Below are 20,681 nucleotides of genomic sequence, written 5' to 3' on the forward strand. Positions count from 1 at the left end.
AGCTGCCAATCCACGAGCCCATCTATCTCGAATCATGTCCTATCGTCTATAGACAGCGTAGATCCGGCCGACACACGGTCAGTCCATGTCTACTATGTGTATTATGGGGATCAAGGCAGTCGGACTACTCGTGGCCCCAGCGAAAGCTGTCGTGTTGTATACATATAAATATATATCGTCCAACCATTCCCATCATTGCGGCGGCTGATGTGAGATAGATAGCCACCCCCTCTTTCTCTTTAACTCAGGGCTGTGGGTGTGTCGCTCAGTGGCTGAGTGACTGGCTGGTGGGCCATTGGAGGTCTGCCCACAGTACAGTACATGCATGTACTCTTGCCCAGCCAGTGAGCGTTATATATTCTTCAGAATTCTCGAGCAGCGTACGTAGGCAAATCCAGGGGAATGAGAACTGACTGTCATGATGGATGGAAATGTATTACCGTATATATGAATCGTACTCATGGAATGAAGATACGTAATGGGAGAATGAAATACATAGCCAGAAAAACAACGCCCATCAGATTCTCTTCCATCATCACCGTGGTCGACCCCTTTTGACTAAAAATCGTCTAAGCCATGCCGCCATTCACCCGGATGGTCTGGCCGCTGACCCAGGTGGCGCCCGGACCGCACAGGTACGCGATGCCCTCGGCGATCTCGTCGGGCTGGCCGATGCGGCCGGCGGGATGGAAGCTGGCGAGCATGTTGAGGACCTGCTCGCTCTTGCCCTCGAGGAAGAGGTCGGTGGCGGTGGGACCGGGGGCGACGGCGTTGACCCGGATGCCCTTGCGTGCCAGCAGGTCCTTGGACAGCAGGCGCGTCAGCTGCTCGATGGCGCCCTTGGTGGCGCAGTACAGCGTGTAGGGCCCGTTGACAGTCGAGGCGTGGCACAGCGTGGTGGACACGAGTACGATGCTGCTCCCGGGCGCCATGTGCGGCAGCGCCTTCTGCACGAGGAAGAAGGGCCCCTTGACGTTGAGGTTGAACGTGCGGTCGAAGTCGTCCTCGGTGCACGACTCGACCGTCTTCATCGGCAGGATCCCCGCGTTGGCCACCAGGAGGTCGATCCGCCCGAATTTCTCCACCGTCGCCTTCACCAGCTGCTCGACGCCCGCGACGGACCCGGCGTCGGCTTGCACCGCGTACGCCTTGTCGCTTCCGAGTTGGGCCACGATCTTCTCCGCCGCCGCGGTGTCCCGCCCGTAGTTGACCACCACTTTGGCGCCCAGCTTCACCAGCAGCGCCGCCGTGCTGGCGCCGATGCCCTTGGTGCCGCCGGTGATGACGGCAATTTTGCCCGAAAGTGGAGTGGAAGACATTGTGGTGGTTGTGGCTGGTGGTGTGGTAGTAGCAGGAGGAGGAGTCGTATTAGTAGGAGTGGTGGTTGTGGGGCTTGGAGCGGTTTGCTGTGAGGCGGTGGTCTTGTCGGATTTGTGCTTGGAGATGATTGCTTTGAACTGTTTCATGAAGCGTCTGTTGATGGTGTTCCTGGATTATGGTGTGAGGATTATTTATTCCAGATCTTGTCTCCCTTAATATAGAGGGTTTTTTTCCGGGTTGTACCGCCCATGCCATGACGAGTCGCGGAGTTTTGAATATGTCCTCCAAGGAAGGGGTCGTCGGGACGGGCTCGGTACCAATGGAATATCCTCCTTATCGACGACCATGGAATGGTTCTTTTGCTTGTTTGTTTTTCCGGACAGTGAGCGCTGTAGCCATAACGCCAGCGGCCGCATACAGCGCTGAACGTAGCCCAGAGCGGAAAGGGTAATGTGCACTGTTTAGGAAATGCCTTTCTCCGCAAACACCGGCCCGGTAGCCGTCATTCGTCCGATGTTGATGTTGTCCCCGGGCATGGATCGGTCCGGGCCAATCACCTGCGGGAAATGTCGCCACTGATGTCATTCTTCATGGCACTCCCCTGGAGATTATACGAGATATACCCCGGTTCTCTGCGTCGTTATCTTCGACCCGAGCGTGCATGGGCGACGACGACACCCGTGCAATGAATACATACACCCCTGTGAGAGAAAGGTGATTCCGATCTCCGGGGCCATTCCGGTGGGTTCAAAGATGAGGGGAAAAGGTATGCAGGACATCCTGGCAAAAGGCCACCCAAGCTGGAGACATCCGTATAAGACTGTTTTGCTTGATCGTGTCCGGTGTTTTTGAGGCCTCCCGGACGATATTCATTGTCTTGCCCAAATTTGAGACCTTCATCCACTACTTACTACACGCAAATGGCTGCACGACCTCTTGTGAGTTTGGTGACTGGGGCAGGCTCGGGCTTTGGAGCCCTGACGGCACGAGCGCTCGCACGGTCAGGCCACACCGTCTACGCCGGGTTTCTGCAATCCAACGACGACAGCAAGACCACGGTGTATAATGATGCCGCGACATTCGCCAGAGAGAACAGCTGTCAGCTTCGAGGCATACAACTCAATGTCGTCAAGGACGACTCGATCAGTAGAGCGGTCGACCAGATCATGGCCGACGAGGGGAAGATCGACGTTGTTGTACACAATGCCGGTAAGGGTGCTACATCGGTCCAGCCCTTGAGGGGGAAGAGGAGGAGAGAAGCGGACTTAAACTCAACCCACACTAGTACTGACGGCTGCTTCCTACCAGGACACATGAACTTCGGCCCCACCGAGCCTACACGCCCGAGCAATTCCTGGATATGTACGAGGTCAACTGCTTGTCGTGCCACCGCCTCAACCGCGCGGTGCTGCCGCACATGCGCCGCGCCGGCACGGGCTTGCTGGTGTGGGTGACATCGAGCAGCGCGCACGGGCCCAGCTCGCCGTTCCTGGGGCCGTACTTCGCGGCCAAGGCGGCGCAGGACTCGCTGGCTCAGACCACCGCCGTGGAGCTGACGCCCTTCGGCATCGAGACCTCGATCGTCGTGCCCGGCGTCTTCACCCGCGGCACCAACCACTTCGCTACGGCCATGAACCCCGGCGACGCCGCCGTCGAGCGCGAGTACATGGGGGACGACGGCCCGCTGAGGGGTTGGGCCCGCGTCAGCGCCGAGGGCCACGACAAGATCGTCTCCCCGGACGCAGATCCAAGCGCCGTGGCGGAAGCCGTCCGTCGCGTGGTCGATACCCAGCACGGACACCGGCCCTTCAGGGTGCACGTCGAGTACGATGGCGGGGGGGCGACCATCGTCAACGGCGTCCGGGATCTGGTGAGGGAGACGTTTCTCCGAAAGCTGGGCCTCGCGGACCTCCTGAAGGTCAAGCAGCAAGGGTAGTTCCAGGCTGGAAAAATTAGTGGTGCGAATGGAGGGCGGTGGGCCCCAGAAGTATCATCCACGACAAGGTCTTTTTTGGGAAAAGATCGTGGGTAAGTCCATACGCATTCCATATCCTATCTACCTGTCGGTGCAGTGTACAATACAAGGCCTCGAGCTCATCTCAAGGGATGTTTCTCCTCGTGGACTTTAGGATTGGTTTGTGGCAGCTCGTTCGCCCCCGGTGCAAGGGAGGGAAAAAGTGAAAAAGGGACTTCGAGAATATACAGTAATCAGATACGAACCAAACCGAATCTCTCCCTCTGGCGGCTGGCGATGCTGCTGCATGCAACTACTGTAACTTGGTTGATGAACAGTCCTTACAGTACATTGGTCAACTACAGTAGCTATGTAACTAAACTCCTCTTTTGCTGCCCAACCCAACGACACCTCGACCAAATAGAATCAAATGCCAATACATAACGACAACACAATATTAGTGACCGAGAATGTGTGTACTGTACCTCCCTCGTACGACGCATCACATGGTGGGTTTTTTTTTGATCACTCCATCCACCTGCCAGTCTATATCCTAGGGTACAGACATCCTTACTGTGTGCATACCTTGTACCTACGGTAGGTACATCTCCCGCCATCATCCGGACGGTCTGGCCCGACCGACTTGGCCTGCTCTGCTGTCTGCGCAGGATCGGCTGATACATAACTCGTTTACTTACTCTACGAACCTACTCTGTACTTAGTATAGCTCTCTAGCTGCCACGTGTGCACACATGCCACATATGCACATGGGTAGGTAAGTAGGTAGGTAGGTAGGTAGGGTAGGTGGTACCACACAATGTCCACCGCGTCAGCACCCACCTAAGTCTGCACATCCACATCCACACAACCTGACCTGAGCCAACCCGCACCGACTGCCCAGACAGGAAGAAATCTGGATTGGATACTGCTTCCATCGTGAGATACACACTAGAGAGAAAAAGAGGAAAACGGGGAAATCCATAACTGGGAGAATGCTTCCTACGTTCTCACTACTCGGGAGGCCTGAAACCCCGTCCCCCGTTCCCCGTTGTCGTCGACTCGTATGCATACATAATCCATATACGAGTCAGGCAGGCAGGCAGCAGGGCGTAAGCAAAGCTGAGACTGATCCCTGTCCGGAGTTCGAATTCACACGAGAAGACACGCCAAATAGATTCTACCGCGGCTATTGTCTGTCCATTGGATCGATCGATTGGTTTTACACGAGATACCTCGCACAGGTGGGTGTCTCTACACTTTTGACTCGCTCGTCACGAGATGGGTTCTATATAAGGTATTATTTACTCCCCGCGACGATCATCACTGCTTCCCACCACCAGCAGGACCATAGCTGTCGAGAAAGCACCGGGAGGGCAAAAGGAATGCGAACATGGCGTCGTCTTCATACGACTATGTCATCGTCGGAGGCGGTGTTGCCGGCCTCGTCCTGGCGTCGCGGCTCTCCAAGCTGCTGTCCCCCTCTGACACCAAACAGATTCTCGTCCTCGAGGCGGGTACAGACCCCTCGACCACCGACCACATCCTGACGAGCCACGGCATACATTTGGCTCGTACATCTCCCCATTCGTATCAGCTCGCCATCTCGCCAAATCCGAACCTCAACGGGCGTGACACGACGGTGCCCGTCGGCAAAGCACTCGGGGGAAGTGCCGCGATCAACGGAGGAGCCTGGACAAGGGGCCCCAAGAGCGACTATGACCTGTGGGCCAAGATAGTGGGCGACGACAGCTGGGGTTATGATGCGCTACTGCCCTACATGAGGAGGGTGGAGAGCGCGGTTGTGCCAGAGGGCATGGCGAAGGACGAAACCCAGCACGGGTACGATGGGCCCTTGAAGCTCACCCCGATCCGAGCCCTGTGGCCATCCAGAAAGTACCCACTCAGAGAGTCGGTCCAAAAAATGTGGGAGGAGGCCGGGGTCAGGTACATCCCCGACGGCAACGCGGGAGACCAAAATGGACTGGTCGAATTTGTCGAGGTCTGGGCCAACGGCGCCAGACAACTGCCGAGCAAGGTGTTCGATCTGTCCAAAGTCGACGTTCGCACCATGAGTGTCGTACAGCGTGTCACTTTTGCCAAAGTCGAAGGACTAGAGCACCCGGTGGCCAACGGCGTGGACCTGGTTGGCGGCGAGCATGTCGTCGCGAACAAAGAGGTCATTGTCTGCGCCGGCACATACCACACGCCTCAAGTCCTGATGCTCTCTGGTATAGGTGACCCCGCTGAGTTGGCAAAGCACGGCATCCACACCACAGCCTCGAATCTCGAGGTGGGAAGAAACGTCGCCGATCACTTGGCGGCAGGGATCAATTGGAAATTGAAATATCCTGAAAAGGGCTTGTCTATAGGATCGCCCCTGTTCGTCGACCCGTCGTATTTCTCTGGGTGGCCGCTGGATTTCATCGAGTTTGGAGCTCTGGATGAACTGGCGAGACTGGAAGCATTGACCAAGACTCAGGAAGAGAGAGATTTGTTGCTCAGACCGGATGCTTCGCACATGGAAATCGCCACTCTCTACGCGGCCATGGGGAAGAGATTCACGGGACTGGATGCACCCCTGGACGGGAGCTACATCAGCACGGTCGTTGCTTACCTGACAACTACATCGAGAGGCTCCATCACCCTGCAGTCTGCGACCGTCGAGGACCCGCCGGCGATTGACATGAATTGGTTCGCCACGGACACGGACAGGTTTGGCCTGCGCGAGTCGCTTCGGAAAGCCGCATCGGTGCATCTCGAAACCGAGGCTGGGAGATCCTTCATCTCTCACGAAGTTGCCCCAGAGGGGTACGCCTGTATCACCAAAGACACCACCGACGAGGAGATAGACAACCGAATCGCCGAGTTTGGATATAGCTTTGATCATCCGATGGGTAGCTGTGCGATGGGAAAAGTGGTTGACAGCCATTGCCGCGTCATGGGTGTCAGAGGGCTGAGGGTTGTCGATGCCAGCGTTTTTCCGGTTCCGATGGCGTGTCATCCTCAGTCGGTGGTTTATGCAACGGCTGAGAGGGTCGCGGAGTGGATCGGTCGGGGAGATTCGTAGATCGTCATAAACGACGTTGGCGAGAAAGCTAGGCTTGTCGAGTCCATAACCGTTCGTCCCACTAGCTTCAAAATGGCACAGCACAATATGTCGACACATTGATTCATACCGTTCTTACTGTTGACTCAGGTGTTGGTCCTGTAGGGGCCAAGCCCGACGTAGGGTGGCCTGTCGTTCCTGGACGCGGTCGAGGTGGTGGATGTGTTGCTGAAGGTGGAGCTGGGGCTCTTGGTTGCGGATTCGTGGACCCTCCCGTCGTGGTATCTGAGTTCGTATCGCCAGGAGTCGCGCCTCTGACCCAAAGGTCTGGATAGTTGATTTCGGCGTCAGTTCGTGCTCGGCTGTAAGCCTGCCTAATCTGTTCCATGACCGTATACACGTCGTCGTGGACGTTGGGATTCCGGAAGTTCGCTTCCGCATCGTCCAGCTGGTCCACGATCTTTGCCAGATCGTTGCGGAATTGACGGGCGCGATTCGGCTGGTTGCGACTCTTGAAGTAGGTCATGAGGCCTGCAATCACGGTGTTGGTGGCGCCGAGGAAGATGGTCGCCGTCCGAGCCCTTCTGTCGTTAAAGGCGCCCAGAACAGTCAGAGAAGCTGCAACGAGGATCTGGAGGAAAAGGAGCGAGTTCGACGTCACCGCGACAAACCAGTACTGGTAGGTGTGCCAACGGTAAGCATCCGTCACGCGTTTTCGCAAGGACATGTAGGCTTGACCATCTGGGAGGACTCGGTCAGTAATGCCTCAATGGGGGAGGGAGTCTGTGTGCCTGGGTTTACCTGTGCCCGCGATCTCCCCAAAGAATGTAGGCACGATTGGGTGCTGAGGAGGCTGATTGCTCGGTGGTGGAGGTGGAGGTGGATGAGATAGTGGTGTCGTTACACCGTGGTCTCCTGCGGGAGGTGTGTAAGCCGCAATTGGTGATGGTACATGACTGGGTTCTCCTTTTTCATCCATTGTCGCAGAAATCTTTGGGTTTGTCGCGAACGGCAGAGCTCACGTCGACAATACTGTCTGCTGAATGCGCAAAGGAACAGCAAGTTGAGATGAGAGACCCAAGCCATTTTCAGTGATTCAGGGAGTGGCAGGTAAAGTCCAAATTGGATGTGAGGTGTTAGGGCCAAAGCCATGGCTGTGAGTTGTTTCCGAGTCCGATAGCACCAATCGCCTCCAGACAAGTGCTGTACAGGCTAGATCCTCGAGGCATAACGGCCAATCAAGGGATGTGCTGGAGATGACCAGCCTTCTGTGGTGTTCTCGGTTGTGAGGAGGTGTTGATGAAATATCAAAATAGGGGAAGGCTGGAGATGAGCCCCAGCGCCGTTAAACAGTCCTTAGCGCCAAAAGAACCTACCGGGGTATCCCGGGGCATCCACTAACGCTTGACTGGGCGTTGGCCACCCGCAACCGGTCTTCCGGGCGTCGGCTTTTGATTGCGTTCCTAGGTGGCAGCGCCAATGCATGCCTGAGGGCGCTCATTATTTGTCGAATGCCTCGGGCGCTAATCCCATGTGCCTACAGAGTAATCACTGCGTATGACGCTCATCTAACTTGCTTTAACTCTTGCTATACAACACCTTCAACCTGGAAGAAGGCCTACTTTCAGGACGCCTAACGACAATCCTGCACAATGAGCTGTGTTGAGATCCCGAACCCAAGTCCAAAGACAATCGTTCTGCATCAAGCAGGCCGAATGAGCACGCGTGACACGCCGTACCTCGTCGTGGCTACCAACAAAGTCTTCTGTGAACGGCAGGTTGACGAGTTGTTCGGCCGCCAACCTGCGTCAGCTTCAAGCCAGCTGGTCGAGTTTCGCGTCATGGATTTCATGCGTGTGCAGGACTGGAGGTTGATTGAGCACTGGGCTTGTCTTGGTCAGTTCACATCGAAATCAGATGGGGCTTAAGCCGTCACGGATGAGCGGACAGAGACAGGTAATGCTGTCCAGTTAGGAGACAGAATGCGAGCGAATCGTTGGGCATTGCTTTCGACGGCCGACCAGCATTTTCGGATATATGAAATTATTGGCGAGTCGAAGAGAAGCAAGAATAAAATATGATCATTTATGATGAAATTTTTGGAAATGCCCTTTTCGGGTTTGTGAAGTCCCGATACCTTTCCTCTCGGAATATGTGGTCCATTCAATGTGTTTTCCACCCTGATTCAGGCTGGACAACACGCTTGCTTCGTGTTCCAGATGCCTAGAAAGGCCACTTCGCCTGCTCCGCAAATTCCTTCCAAGAAGTCTTCTTCGAGCCCGGCACCAAGAACTTGTCGCTTTCAGCCTGGGTCTTTTCCGTACCTTTGCCGTAGTAGCTCCAGTCTCGGATCAGTATCATATTTTCTGCTAGTTCCTCTCCAACCTTGTTCCCGATTTTGGCAATAGACTCGACAGTGGCAGGCTGTTCCACAAATTTGATATCTTTGCCCTTGAGCTTCGAGAGCGTGTCGACAATATCCTGAGGGTGCATCCATTCCCCCACACCATGAACGTAGGCCCCATTGGCGGCCGGTCCAGCTTCGAGGAGGCCTACCGTAAACAATCCGGTGTCGTTCTGAATATCTACCAAAGGCACCCAGGTACTCTGAGGATTCCACGGGAGGCTAAGCGTGAGCACGCCGCTCTCCTCGTCTGGCTTGATTTGGGTTCTGAGATTGGACATGAAGTATCCCGGCATGTAGTACGAAACGAGCATGTCGCCTTTGGTCTGCTCGGCATACTCTGCCACTTCAGCTTTGGATTCGAAATGCTCGACCTTGGTAAGTTCGCCTTGGGTCAGTTTGCCCACATGTGGCAACGTCGACCACACCAAGTGTTTGACACCCGCGGCCTTGCATGCATCGACAATGTTCTTGCCTTGCTGGATCTCGGTATCTTTGGACATGGTCTCCCAATAGTTTGTGACAGCAAAGACGCCGTATGAACCCGCGACGGCAGCTTTCACGCTTTCGATATCGTTGATATCGGCTTTGGCTAGTTCGGCGCCCTTCGAGGCGAGAGCTTGCGCTGCTGGCTTGGACGTGTCGCGAGTGATAGCACGGACCTTATACTTGGAAGACAAGCTAGGGTTGTTGAAGATGGCGGAGGCTGTGCTGCCACCTTGGTTGCCTGTGGCTCCGAAGACAGTGATAATTTTTTGGGCCATCTTGAACGTATTTCTGAAAGCCACTTTCGGGGTTTGCCTGAGACTGTTTGTACTTTCGAGCGGCTTGGAGTATTTAAAGCGATGTCTGTGATGTTCCAGACAAAGAGTCCTACCTGTGCAAATGCAGCTGCTTTTATATATGACAATTCTGTGAAAAGACTTTCATGCAAGAGTTTTGATCCTTGAACGGTCCCGACCACTTCGTTACGTTAGGTAACCACGTCTTTGCCATTTTCAGCCGACAAGAGGGGTTCAGAGGGAGGGTTAGTCATGTCCTCGCGGTTCGGCCTTTTGCTGCTGATCAGGAAAGAGGACAAGCCGGAGAGGTCGATCTGGTCGGTAGCCGGGGCTGTTCGCCAACCGATTTGCTCGCCACATGTGAAAACGCAAGAGTTTGCATGTGGTACATGGCGAGGAAGACGATCTGGGTGCGATCAGCTCGCGGGAGAGCTGACCAATTCCTTACAGATTGGTCAATGTCGGCTTCTGGCCTGGCCGAAGCAACGCTCTGACTGGACATGTTGTATCTGGGCAGATGACGTCACCGCTTTTGTCTATCTTTCGGCGCCAGCTCGCTCCGAAACCTGCAATCAAGGCATGGATTTGTCTCGACTGCTGGGACGTCCATTCAGCACGAGCAAGGATTGAACTGAGAATATGGAATCCAGCCCATGACAATTATCCCAGGTTCGGAGACCGTGTAATGACACGATACTTGAAGCGTGAGAGCTCGAATAGTACGGCGAGTAGCACTACTCGGCGTACTAGAGAAAGTGAAGTGCTGTCCATTGCTCTTTTCATACCATCGAATGACCATTTTTGGATTTCACCATGTAAAGATACCACCCGCAGTACATTTTCTCCTTCACTTGGAAGTGATTGAGCGATGCCTGCGGTGGTTGCTCTGACCTGCGGGGAGTTCCCCACGACGCTCGCTGCCGTAGCAACAACCCGGTTTTCCCAAACGGGCGACCTACAACAACGCCAAGACATGAGCAGCACCGTCAAAGTCACGCTGTACCGGCGCCGCTGCATGAGAGCCTTCACTGACCCTAAAGTTGACCTGCAAAAGCAAACCCTCAGCAGCCGCACCACCGGCCCTTCCTCTTCATCATGGATAACTCGGCCAAGATGGCACCACAAACCTCGCTGTTCCAGGTGTATCTACGCCTTCGCCCGCCATTCCAACTCCCGCAGACAAAGCAAAAATCTGAACCGTGGCTCATCGTGGAACCGCCGAGTTCGCCGGCCGATAGCGATGCAGCTCCAGGCAATCCCTTCTCAAGCCACATAACGCTGCAACCTCCCAATGACTCGAGAAAGCGCGCAATCGAAAGATTCGGGTTTACCAAGGTGTTCCAGGAAGAGGCGACACAATTAGACATATTCGATGAGACTGGTGTCGCAGATACAGTCAAGAGCGTGCTGCAGACTGGAAGAGATGGTCTTGTTGCTACACTGGGAGTCACAGGCAGTGGGAAGGTGAGAAAGTCGTGCCTGGAGATCACCTCTGCTGGGCCACTGACCGTGAGATAGAGCCATACGATCCTGGGATCCAAGTCTCAGCGAGGACTCACACAGATGACTCTCGACCTTCTCTTCAGATCAATTGGCGAGCACATACGTCGACCGCACCACCCAGATCTCCCCACGGATACCAGTCTCCTGTCCTCTCTCCAGTCGTCTGACCCCACAGAGGCCCAGATCTGGTCGGCCACCACTTTCCTTGAGTCAATCTACAGCGATGGCGACCGAGCCAGACTATCACGAGCGCAGACGCCCATGTCAAGAGCTCAAACCCCCATGATGGTAGGCATTAGCAAGAATGAGCTTCCCGGCTCCTTTCCCGCATCTCCCCGAACCCACACACATACCAGCTCTGTGGAAAACCCATCGCCGTTAGCATTCGTGCCAGACCACTTCACCGGTAGTTCTCTGTCGACCGTGCATTTGCTGCCGAGTGTGTCTGAGACGGTTCCTTCGCCCGAGAAGGAACCCTGGCGGCCGCCGTCCAAAGTCCCGTTTTTGAGTCGTTTGAGAAGCTTGAAGAAGTCACCTGCTAAATCTATGGTCGTAAAGGAATCTATCGGCCACCCTGTCCGAAGGCCTCCTCTGCCTCGACCGTCCACATTCCCACAGATTCCTGACATCGGAGCCTTTACTGTGAACATCGAACAACAAGCCGAGTACGTTGTCCTCGTCTCCATGTATGAGGTATACAACGATCGCATTTTCGACCTGCTGTCGAATCCCACATCGCCGAATGCACCCCCCACTTCCACCCAGCGAGGAGCGGCACTCCAAAGGGGCTTACTCCGGCGTCCACTGCTGTTTAAGAATACCGAAATGTCTCCAGACATGAAAGTTGTTGCTGGGCTCCGGAAAGTTGTGTGTGGAAGCTACGATGAAGCAATGATGGTTCTTGAGACGGGTCTCACCGAGAGAAGAGTCGCAGGAACGGGAAGCAACAGCGTCAGCTCCAGGAGTCATGGCTTCTTTTGTATCGAAGTGAAGAGGCGAGCGAGGACAAACTACAATGATGGGTATTTGATGGCCTGTCATTCTCCCTGGACGGGTGGAACCATGACTATCTGTGATCTGGCCGGCTCCGAACGTGCTCGCAACGCCAAAACTACCGGATCGACACTGGCGGAAGCAGGAAAGATCAACGAGAGCTTGATGTACCTTGGGCAGTGTCTTCAAGTCATCAACGACTGCCAACAGGAAGGGAGCAAGCCTATCGTTCCCTTTCGGCAGTGCAAGCTTACCGAGCTCCTATTTTCCAACTCGTTCCCCTCGTCCAACCATGCTGCCCCGTACAAACCACCGCAGAAGGGTGTGATGATTGTGACAGCTGATCCTCTGGGAGACTTCAATGCCACGAGTCAGATTCTGAGATACGCAGCCATGGCTCGAGAGGTGACCGTGCCTAGGGTTCCTAGTGTGACCAGCACGATTTTGGCGGGGGCTCAAGGCAAAGCACTTCCAACTGGCCGGTGCACTCCACAAGATGTTGCCAATACGTATTTCATCACCAGAGAACTGGAACAGGCAACCCATGAGGCTGCGAGACTAGCCGAGGAATGCGATTTCCTGGCTGTCAAACTCGCAGAAGAAGAAATCAAGCGCACCGAGGCAGAACTCAAGCTGCAGGCCGCGGAAGAGAAGCTCGCGGTTATGGAGCAAGAAGTCCGCGAGGAATGCTGGACAGAGATGGAGGAACGATTGGACGAAGAGAGAGAAAGATGGAGAGGGGCATGGGAGCAGGAGAGACTGAGAGGGGAGGAGTACGTGGATGGCAAGCTCGAAATCCTCGAGAAAACCGCAAAGATCACGATCCACGAGGATGCTCCTGGTGATACCAGGATCGAAGAGCTCGCGAGAGAAAACGAAAGCCTGAGAGCCAAATTGCGAGCTCTGCAACAGGAGCTTCAAACAAAAAGCCCAACCAAGAAATCGCGAGGCACGACCGCGGCCAAGTCGCCTGTGAAAGGATTGGTCTTGCAAGAATCGTCCAACATGAATATTGCGACCAACCCTTTTCTGGCTTCGCTGAGAGCATCGACCAAAGACAGAGACAGCGACGCAACACTCAAGCCCAGGAAGAGCGACGATGGGCTGGACATATGTGATGTTTCGCCACGGAAGCTGTCGTTGAGGAGCTCGAGTGTAACGAGGATCTCGGTGCTGGAAGAGTCACAGTCCACCGCTGCTCCTGTTGTGAAGAAGCAGCGCAAATTGACGACGCGCAAGTGGGATCTTGGGGACCCGGATGACCTTTAAGTGAGTTTTTGGTGAAGGGTTACTTTGTCGATAGGCGTTTTACAGGATTAGATGACCACGAGGCTGGAGTTGCGATGTTCGACAACAGGGAGTGACACCATCTTTGTCCATGCGCAGTAGTAAAATCCAGAAAGCCATTCATCAGTTTTTGCGACGATTACGAGGTGCTCGTTAGAGCCCGTGCGGATAAAGATTTGCCCAACAGTAAACTATTCGATAGGGAAGGCCGATGATAATTGGAATGGCATGGGATGGATGGTCAAACACCAACCACCCAGATTATACATAATTTACAAGTAGCCACCAGAGCTTAACGATGATGTCGCAGTTCAGGGCTCACTAGGCGGCTTCTGGGCGGCAGCGGGGCCTAGTGCGCCTAGTGCGCCAGTGGCCAGTAAGCACCGAGGGTACTACGTAGTGGGCGCAGTGCAAGGTTCAAGGTACACAGAAGCCCCCGCCAGGCTAAACCAAGGAAGTAGTTGAGAGACGTGGCTGGGATCTCAATCATCCATCACGTTAGAAAAAGACCAAAGACCGCACTGCACCAAGTACGGAGTAACCACCACCAACCTCTCTCTCTCTCTCTCTGTGCACTTCTCCCTTTCTGACCCGGCTTTTGCTGCTTGCTTGCTTTGGAGCTTCTCTTCGTTTTCCCAGCAGTCGCTCGTTCACGTTCGAAACTTCTCCCGCCCAGCTATTCTTTTTCAAACTCCGTCACACCAACTTGTTCGGCGAGTCTCCATTGGTGCCCGCAGTCAGCTGAATTTCCATCCTCACAGCCTGCTTAGCTGCCGGAGGCGCCAGCCGTGCAGCAGGTTGGGCAGCACGCACAGACACCCACAGGCAAGAGCAAGGGGGAGAAATATCATATAGTCGAAAAGAAACGGCCACAAAGGAAGAGAAGGACCGCATTCGGCGGTGTCATTGCGGGCAGTCCTCGCCCACTCACCCTCGAAATCTCCAATGGCGCCGACGTCCTACATCCGCAGTGTCAGCGCCTCGAGTGAACACTTGCGCACCGTGGTTTCTCGCTCCGTGTCCTCGACCTTCGAGACCGTCTCGTCTAAACCCTCGGTAGCCAGCTCCAGAACGTCCATTGCATCCTTCTTCGCACTCGTCCTCCGCGAGGTGCTACAACTCTCCAGACGCACGCTCCATGCCTCGACAAGCCCTGCCACAAAACCCTCCCGGCGGGAACTTGTGCAGCCCATATTCCTCCAACCTTCAGCTCCTCTCGAGAAACGACAGACCGCTGTCCTCGCGATCCCGACCACCTATGCGGGCCTGAACTCGGGCCCGGCCCCCGGCGCCTTGGTCGGCATCGTGCTGGGTTCTGTCGGGGGCTTCATCCTTATCCTATATATCATCCTGTCACTCTTCCGGCTGTCCGGCTGGGGAGGTGGCCAGGAAGTCGTGGCCGAAGAAGTCATCCGCCATCACCGCAGAAGGCCCTCCCGCAGCACTCCGAGCAGTCGCAGCATGAGCCATGTCGGCACCCACCGACCCGAACGGGTCCTGCGGCAGCAAGAGACGGTGACGGTGGAGGAACACTTTGACGGGCCCAGCGTCGAGGAGGACATTGTTGAGGTCATCGAAGAACACTCGCCCGAACGGTCGCCGCCACGGAAACCCAGTCGCCGGAGTGGCTTTCGGACGTTGGATCCGGCCGAGTTTGGAGGAGGAACAAGACCGATGAGGAAAGTTCCGAGACGATAAGTGCGAGGAGTGGGAAAATGAAAGAAATCTGCTATTTATGTGACTGCCAGAGACCTTGTTTGTCCGCTGCTGTTGCCGCTGTTTGAAGTAATGAAGCGATGGTGTTGGTAAGGTACATGCGGGATTTTGTCGCTCTCCTCTATGGGGGAAAATGTCATCTCTGAGTGAGCCATCACAGGACATTCACGGTCGAAGCACGGGAAGGGAATGGATCATTTGGCTAGAGATTAAGATGTCTGTCAGTCTGAAGTGTGAACAGAGATTATTTCGAACCCTTCCACGGAAGCCGAGCCCCGTGCACATGCTGCCTGCCGTGTGCTTTATTCAGTTATATATAACCATTTGTTCTACCAACTAGGGAGGATATCACCGTCAGTGCATTATTATATCGTGTCCAAATGTCCATGTGTCCCAGTAGAATATGGAGGCTCTGTGGACGTGTCCCGCATTACAGCACATCCCAGAGTCCCTACGAAGTACGAGGTGTTACCTCGAACGGTATGGCTTACGGAATAGTTAGTTACGTATCGCAGTATGCAGTGCACCATCCCCTCCGGGCTCAATCCCAGCGCTTCTTATGCTTCACACGCAGCAGCGCCTCAGCGTTCCCATAGGCGATCATCTCCAACTGCTCGGGCGAGACGAGACCGCTCTTCTCCAGGTCCCGCATGAAGGTGAGGCCGTCCTCGTTGCGGGCGAAGGGGTAGTCGACGCTGTATAGCACGTGGTCGATCCGGGTATTGCGCAGGATGCAGGCCATGGGGTTGACGCTCCAGTCGCCGCTGGTGGTGATCCAGATGTTCTCGTCCCACACGGTCTTGAAGGCGCGGGCGCGCGGACCCCAGCGCGGCGAGAGCTGCATGATGCGCTCCAGCATGAAGGGCAGCATCTCGCCCATGTGGCCTACGATGATCTTGAGCTTGGGGAGTCGGTCGAACAGGCCCGCGGCGAACAGCCGCAGCACGTGCACGGCCACGTCCGAGTGCCAGCCGAAGGCCGACGACGAGAGCGAGATGGATGCCGCCTTGGGGATGTTCTCGCCCGTGTACAGCAGCGACAGCATGTCCTGGGTCGGCCACGTCGGGTGCAGGTAGATGGGCACGTCGAGGTCTTGGGCGGCCTGGAACATGGACACGTAGGCCGCCCCGTCGAAGTAGGTGCCGTCGGCGGTGTGGTTTTCGATCAGGGCGCCGACAAAGTCGAGCTCCTTGACGCAGCGGGTCAGCTCGGCGGCACACTCGGCCGGATCCGCGACGGGGAGGACGGCGAAACCGGCAAAGCGGTCCGGGTGGTCATTGACCGCCGCGGCGAGCTGGTCGTTGGCGGAGCGGCACTGGGACGGCGACATGGTGGCCGGGGCGTGGGAGACAATCTGCAGCGACACCTGGCCGGCGTCCATGGATTGCAGACGCAGGTCGCCCACGTCGGCGAGCTTGTCGATCAGGCCGGGGATGTGCTTGAGCTGTTCCGAGTAGGAATCCGCCGAGCCCTGGAGGATGGCTTGGGAGAAGAAATGCTCTTCCAGAGCGACCAGTGGAGGCACCATGCTGGTCCAGCGCCACCAAAGACTTTGAGGCAGAATCCGAGGGTTTCTCTTACTTACAAAGCCTTTGTGCAGCCCATATAAAGATCTCCAGGAGGCGTTTCGAGAGGAAAGGAAGAAGAGCCTCCCGTCGTTGTATGATATATATAATACGCCGTGAGGCCGATGGAGTTGGACGCGGGGTCTGGAGAGATGCCCAAACGAGTAGCTGGTTTTCTGACTTACCTGCTTAGCGTGAACCATGCATCCAAGAGGATTGTCGCCATCAGGATGAAGGACGGAGAGAGAAAGAGAGAGACGCCGGACATACGAAGAGTCTCTCGGAAGGCGAATAAATCCGAGTCCGACAAATGTCATGACTTCTTCACCCAGTTGACCATCTTCACCACTTGTATCAACCACCAGCTCGGGTCACAGATCACGTACCTCGTACATCTCTGCTCATCCACTATTAAACAAAGGCCTCGACAGCCTCAAGATGGTGTCGATCACCAGACTTCCCTCGCTTCTCCCCGACGACCCCAAAGACCATCACGTCGGCAACCCGCCCAAAGCCTTCCGAAACCCCTGGCCCTCGTTCAACCCCAGCCACCACAGTCTGGGAAATATCGTCAAGGTCCGATTTGGCAGCGATCGGCCTGCATTTATGCCGGTGCCCAGTGACCGCTCCGAGCTGGTGCCCGTTCAGAAGGTCGATTTTTCCAGGCCTCGCCCAGGGCCCAGAGTGACATGGATCGGCCACGCCAGTTTCCTGGTGCAGACCTGCAGGGAGGAACCCGCGACGCGAGGCATCAACATCCTCTGTGACCCGGTCTTTTCAGAGAGAACCTCTCCCTTCACGTGGTTTGGGCCCAAGAGATACACACCCACCCCGTGCAGCCTAGAGGAGCTGCTGGATGCTGTCGAGATCGACCTCGTCATCATCAGCCACAACCACTATGACCACGCCGATGCAGAGACTCTGAAGACGGTTTGGGCGAGGAGGAGATCAAACGTCCATTTTCTGGTGGGACTGCACAATCCGCGCTGGCTGACAGCGCTGGGCATCGATCGCTCATCCATTACCGAGCTGGATTGGTGGGACCGAGTCGAGGTTGAGGTCGACGGGGTTGGAAAGGCTCACATCACATGTACACCCACGCAGCACTTCTCCCGACGAAGCGTCTGGGACTCAAACTACGATCTGTGGTGTTCGTACGCGATCCAAGATCTGCAAGGCTCTGGTAAGAAGATCTACTTTGCGGGGGATACCGCCTATCGGTCCATCCACTCCAGAAACCTGTCCCGCGAGGAGGAAGACGCTCAGCCTGTGTGTCCAGCGTTCAAGCAGATTGGTGACCTGTTGGGGCCCTTCGACCTGTCCCTCTTGCCCATTGGGTTGTGTGAGCCGAGGGACTTCATGTCGAACGTCCATGCCAACTCGTGGGACTCGATTCGAATCCATCAGGACGTGAAAAGCAAGAGATCAATCGGCATGCATTGGGGCACCGTCCGTGGCGGCTTGTCGCAGTATTACGAAGACGTCCGCACCCCGGTGAAGCACTGGAAGATGGCTGCTGAAGATGCGGGCTTGAAATGGGGGGAGGAGATTCTCGTTTTGGACATTGGGGAGACGTTGACATTGGACTGACGACCGACTTCCCGCGGCCTCGACAGCGTTGAACCGGAGGAGAAATTTTCCCATCCAGTCGCAGCAAGTGCGAGACGACGCTGTCCTTCTCTCAGAGATTTGTCCATGTAGGCAACAGCAGATCGCAACGAACAGGAGCAATCTTCAAAACGACAGCTCTATCCGCTGTTTCAGCCGAAATGGCCCGTGCTTCATGCGTTGCCCCAGCTTTAACGCCGGGGGCTTGCAGCAATCGACAGACACCACCCACTGCCGCCACTCGCATCGAGCTCCAGAGGCCGGCCCGCCAAGGGGGAAATCCAATAGTGCCATTGGTGCCATTGGTGTCAGCAGAAATGTCTCTAGCACCCACAGCATCCCGGCAAATCCCCATCGGTGCCGGACATCAAGCTCAACGCTAATGCACGATACTGACATGTCTGCTTGGATTGGGTGCCCGCTTTCGCCGCAGTCTCTACCTCGAATCCTTCTCGTATTGCTCAACTGTACTCAATACTCTCGTTTCTCTTTCTTCGGGGACGATGGACCCAGCGCTGATGCGTCAGACGTGGTCCGTGCCTGCGCATTCACACTCAAAGCTCTGGCATTGAGCCACCCCGAAACCCGTAGCGGTATTGACCGAAGACCTCTGGAGTCGTTAATGCAGGGTCGATCTCCTGATGGGTACTATCTCCGGCGACCTGCAGGACATGAGCTATCAACCGACCAGGGTTGTGTCTCACATGGCTGCACAGTCTTCTATATATAAGTGCGAAGTGCCCTTCGACCACGGCATATAAGCAACATTTTACAATTCGATCTTTCCTCCTACAATCTCCCTCAGGAGCCAGCATTGCGTCGCCACAAACTCCAGCAGCCGCCTGCCCCAGATTCAGTGACTGTCGTATCGCTTCCCCCAGACAATCAAACACCCGACAGTCGTCATAAACTCTTACACACCAAAATGTTGTACAAATTACGCGCATTTTGGTCCCAATCCTTCAGACTGCCTCCTCCAACTCTCACGGAGAAAACCCTCCCTGACCAAACGGGCAAAGTCTACCTCATCACGGGCAGCAACACCGGCGTGGGCTACCAAGTGGCGAGCATCCTGTACGGACACAACGCCAAAGTGTACGTGGCGGCGCGCACGGAATCCAAGGCCCTCGCGGCCATCGACGCCATCCAAAAAGAACACCCCAAGTCCCAGGGCAAACTCGAGTACCTGCACCTCGACCTGTCGGACCTGAGCACCATCAAGGCCAGCGCCGAGGACTTCCTGTCGCGCGAGGACAAGCTGCACTGGCTGAACAACAACGCCGGCGTGATGGTGCCCCCGAACGGCTCCAAGGGCGCCCAGGGCCTGGACCTGACCTACCAAACCAACATCCTGGGCCCGTTCCTGTTCACCAAGCTCCTCCTCCCGATCCTGCGGCGCACGGCCGAGGACGAGCCCAAGGGCGCCGTGCGCGTCAGTTGGGCCGGCAGTCTGGCGGTCGTGCTGCAGAGCCCCCCGGGCGGCATGAGCTGGAAGACCGGCGCCGACGGGAAGGAGACGCTGGACGACAAGAACAATAACACGCACACGTACGGGGTCAGCAAGGCCGCCAACTACTTTTTCGGCACCGAGTTTGGGAAACGGTTCGGGGCCAGGGATGGAGTGTTGCACAATGTGAGTGTTTCCCCCCGTTTTTTTTTCATTTGTATCCAGAGAGAGAGATATATTCTCCTTCGCAATCCATTCCACCCTCCAATCCTAACCCGATTTTCCAGTGCTACAACCCGGGCAACCTCGCGTCGGATCTACAACGCCACGCCAACAAACAGTACCCCAGCTGGGCCCTGTGGTTCCTGGACAAGCTGCTGTACCCGGTCGTGTTCGGCGCCTACACTGAACTGTACGCGGGCCTGTCGCCCGACCTGACCCTCGACGCGGACCAGGGCGCCTACATCATCCCCTGGGGCCGGAAGGGGTCGGTCCGCCCGGACCTGGTGGCCGAGGCCGTCACCAAGGACGACGGCGAGGCCAAGAAGTTGTTTGACTGGTGCGACGCGGTCACGAGGGAGTATGCTTGAGCGTCGTATACATACATATATACATACGAGAAAGGAGTTTCCTTCAAAGAGGGGGGGGTTTGTTTGGGGTTTCCGGAAAGCCTTACATTTGGTTGCGTGTGTGTGATGGGTCCCCTTTCGAGTGAGTAATTGTGTGTGTGTGTGTGTGTGTGTGTGTGTGTGTGTGTGGAGGTTCAGAGTTATCATGAAGTGTTGGTTAAAAGGGGCCTTTTTTGAGTGTGGGAAGGTTGCTTTCGTTCTTTCTTGTTCCCCGGGGCATTCATTCCATCCACCACACAGACGAAGTACTACAGTGTAACAAGAATCAAAAAGAGCTGTTGTTTGTTGGGTGTGCTGGCTGGCTGTATAATGTAAGGACGTGTCGTGTCGTCCAGGAGTGTCTGACACACACACACACACACCCACGGGGATAGTCTCTATGTTGTTTGTTCTGTTTCTCGCAAAAGTCTGGTCTGTCGTACTGAGG

General features: G+C 55.6%; 10 protein-coding genes across 10 annotated transcripts; 6 read left to right on the plus strand and 4 right to left on the minus strand.

Annotated features, from left to right (window-relative positions):
• Window positions 1-569: 569 nt before the first annotated feature.
• Window positions 570-1,319, minus strand: AYL99_06712 (hypothetical protein; the record flags this gene model as incomplete). Its single annotated transcript, XM_018838221.1, has 1 exon — window positions 570-1,319. The coding sequence occupies one exon, from the start codon at window positions 1,317-1,319 to the stop codon at window positions 570-572; it is 750 nt and encodes a 249-aa protein (XP_018692781.1).
• A 921-nt stretch (window positions 1,320-2,240) lies between these two features.
• Window positions 2,241-3,256, plus strand: AYL99_06713 (hypothetical protein; the record flags this gene model as incomplete). Its single annotated transcript, XM_018838222.1, has 2 exons — window positions 2,241-2,529; window positions 2,655-3,256. The coding sequence occupies 2 exons, from the start codon at window positions 2,241-2,243 to the stop codon at window positions 3,254-3,256; spliced, it is 891 nt and encodes a 296-aa protein (XP_018692782.1).
• Window positions 3,257-4,664: 1,408 nt separating this feature from the next.
• AYL99_06714 (hypothetical protein) lies at window positions 4,665-6,341 on the plus strand (the record flags this gene model as incomplete). The annotated part of the gene is made up of 1 exon (XM_018838223.1): window positions 4,665-6,341. The coding sequence occupies one exon, from the start codon at window positions 4,665-4,667 to the stop codon at window positions 6,339-6,341; it is 1,677 nt and encodes a 558-aa protein (XP_018692783.1).
• Window positions 6,342-6,444: 103 nt separating this feature from the next.
• AYL99_06715 (hypothetical protein) lies at window positions 6,445-7,299 on the minus strand (the record flags this gene model as incomplete). Its single annotated transcript, XM_018838224.1, has 2 exons — window positions 6,445-7,061; window positions 7,122-7,299. The coding sequence occupies 2 exons, from the start codon at window positions 7,297-7,299 to the stop codon at window positions 6,445-6,447; spliced, it is 795 nt and encodes a 264-aa protein (XP_018692784.1).
• Window positions 7,300-8,543: 1,244 nt separating this feature from the next.
• AYL99_06716 (hypothetical protein) lies at window positions 8,544-9,488 on the minus strand (the record flags this gene model as incomplete). The annotated part of the gene is made up of 1 exon (XM_018838225.1): window positions 8,544-9,488. One exon carries the CDS (start codon window positions 9,486-9,488, stop codon window positions 8,544-8,546), a length of 945 nt encoding a protein of 314 aa, XP_018692785.1.
• A 1,113-nt stretch (window positions 9,489-10,601) lies between these two features.
• On the plus strand, window positions 10,602-13,271 carry AYL99_06717 (hypothetical protein; the record flags this gene model as incomplete). Its single annotated transcript, XM_018838226.1, has 2 exons — window positions 10,602-10,970; window positions 11,025-13,271. 2 exons carry the CDS (start codon window positions 10,602-10,604, stop codon window positions 13,269-13,271), a joined length of 2,616 nt encoding a protein of 871 aa, XP_018692786.1.
• A 963-nt stretch (window positions 13,272-14,234) lies between these two features.
• On the plus strand, window positions 14,235-14,987 carry AYL99_06718 (hypothetical protein; the record flags this gene model as incomplete). The annotated part of the gene is made up of 1 exon (XM_018838227.1): window positions 14,235-14,987. One exon carries the CDS (start codon window positions 14,235-14,237, stop codon window positions 14,985-14,987), a length of 753 nt encoding a protein of 250 aa, XP_018692787.1.
• Window positions 14,988-15,546: 559 nt separating this feature from the next.
• On the minus strand, window positions 15,547-16,533 carry AYL99_06719 (hypothetical protein; the record flags this gene model as incomplete). The annotated part of the gene is made up of 1 exon (XM_018838228.1): window positions 15,547-16,533. One exon carries the CDS (start codon window positions 16,531-16,533, stop codon window positions 15,547-15,549), a length of 987 nt encoding a protein of 328 aa, XP_018692788.1.
• Window positions 16,534-17,008: 475 nt separating this feature from the next.
• On the plus strand, window positions 17,009-18,160 carry AYL99_06720 (hypothetical protein; the record flags this gene model as incomplete). Its single annotated transcript, XM_018838229.1, has 1 exon — window positions 17,009-18,160. The coding sequence occupies one exon, from the start codon at window positions 17,009-17,011 to the stop codon at window positions 18,158-18,160; it is 1,152 nt and encodes a 383-aa protein (XP_018692789.1).
• A 943-nt stretch (window positions 18,161-19,103) lies between these two features.
• On the plus strand, window positions 19,104-20,215 carry AYL99_06721 (hypothetical protein; the record flags this gene model as incomplete). The annotated part of the gene is made up of 2 exons (XM_018838230.1): window positions 19,104-19,811; window positions 19,913-20,215. 2 exons carry the CDS (start codon window positions 19,104-19,106, stop codon window positions 20,213-20,215), a joined length of 1,011 nt encoding a protein of 336 aa, XP_018692790.1.
• Between the last annotated feature and the right edge of the window lie 466 nt (window positions 20,216-20,681).

Source organism: Fonsecaea erecta (genome assembly GCF_001651985.1).
Source record: "Fonsecaea erecta strain CBS 125763 chromosome Unknown Scaff5, whole genome shotgun sequence".
NCBI lineage: Eukaryota > Fungi > Ascomycota > Eurotiomycetes > Chaetothyriales > Herpotrichiellaceae > Fonsecaea > Fonsecaea erecta.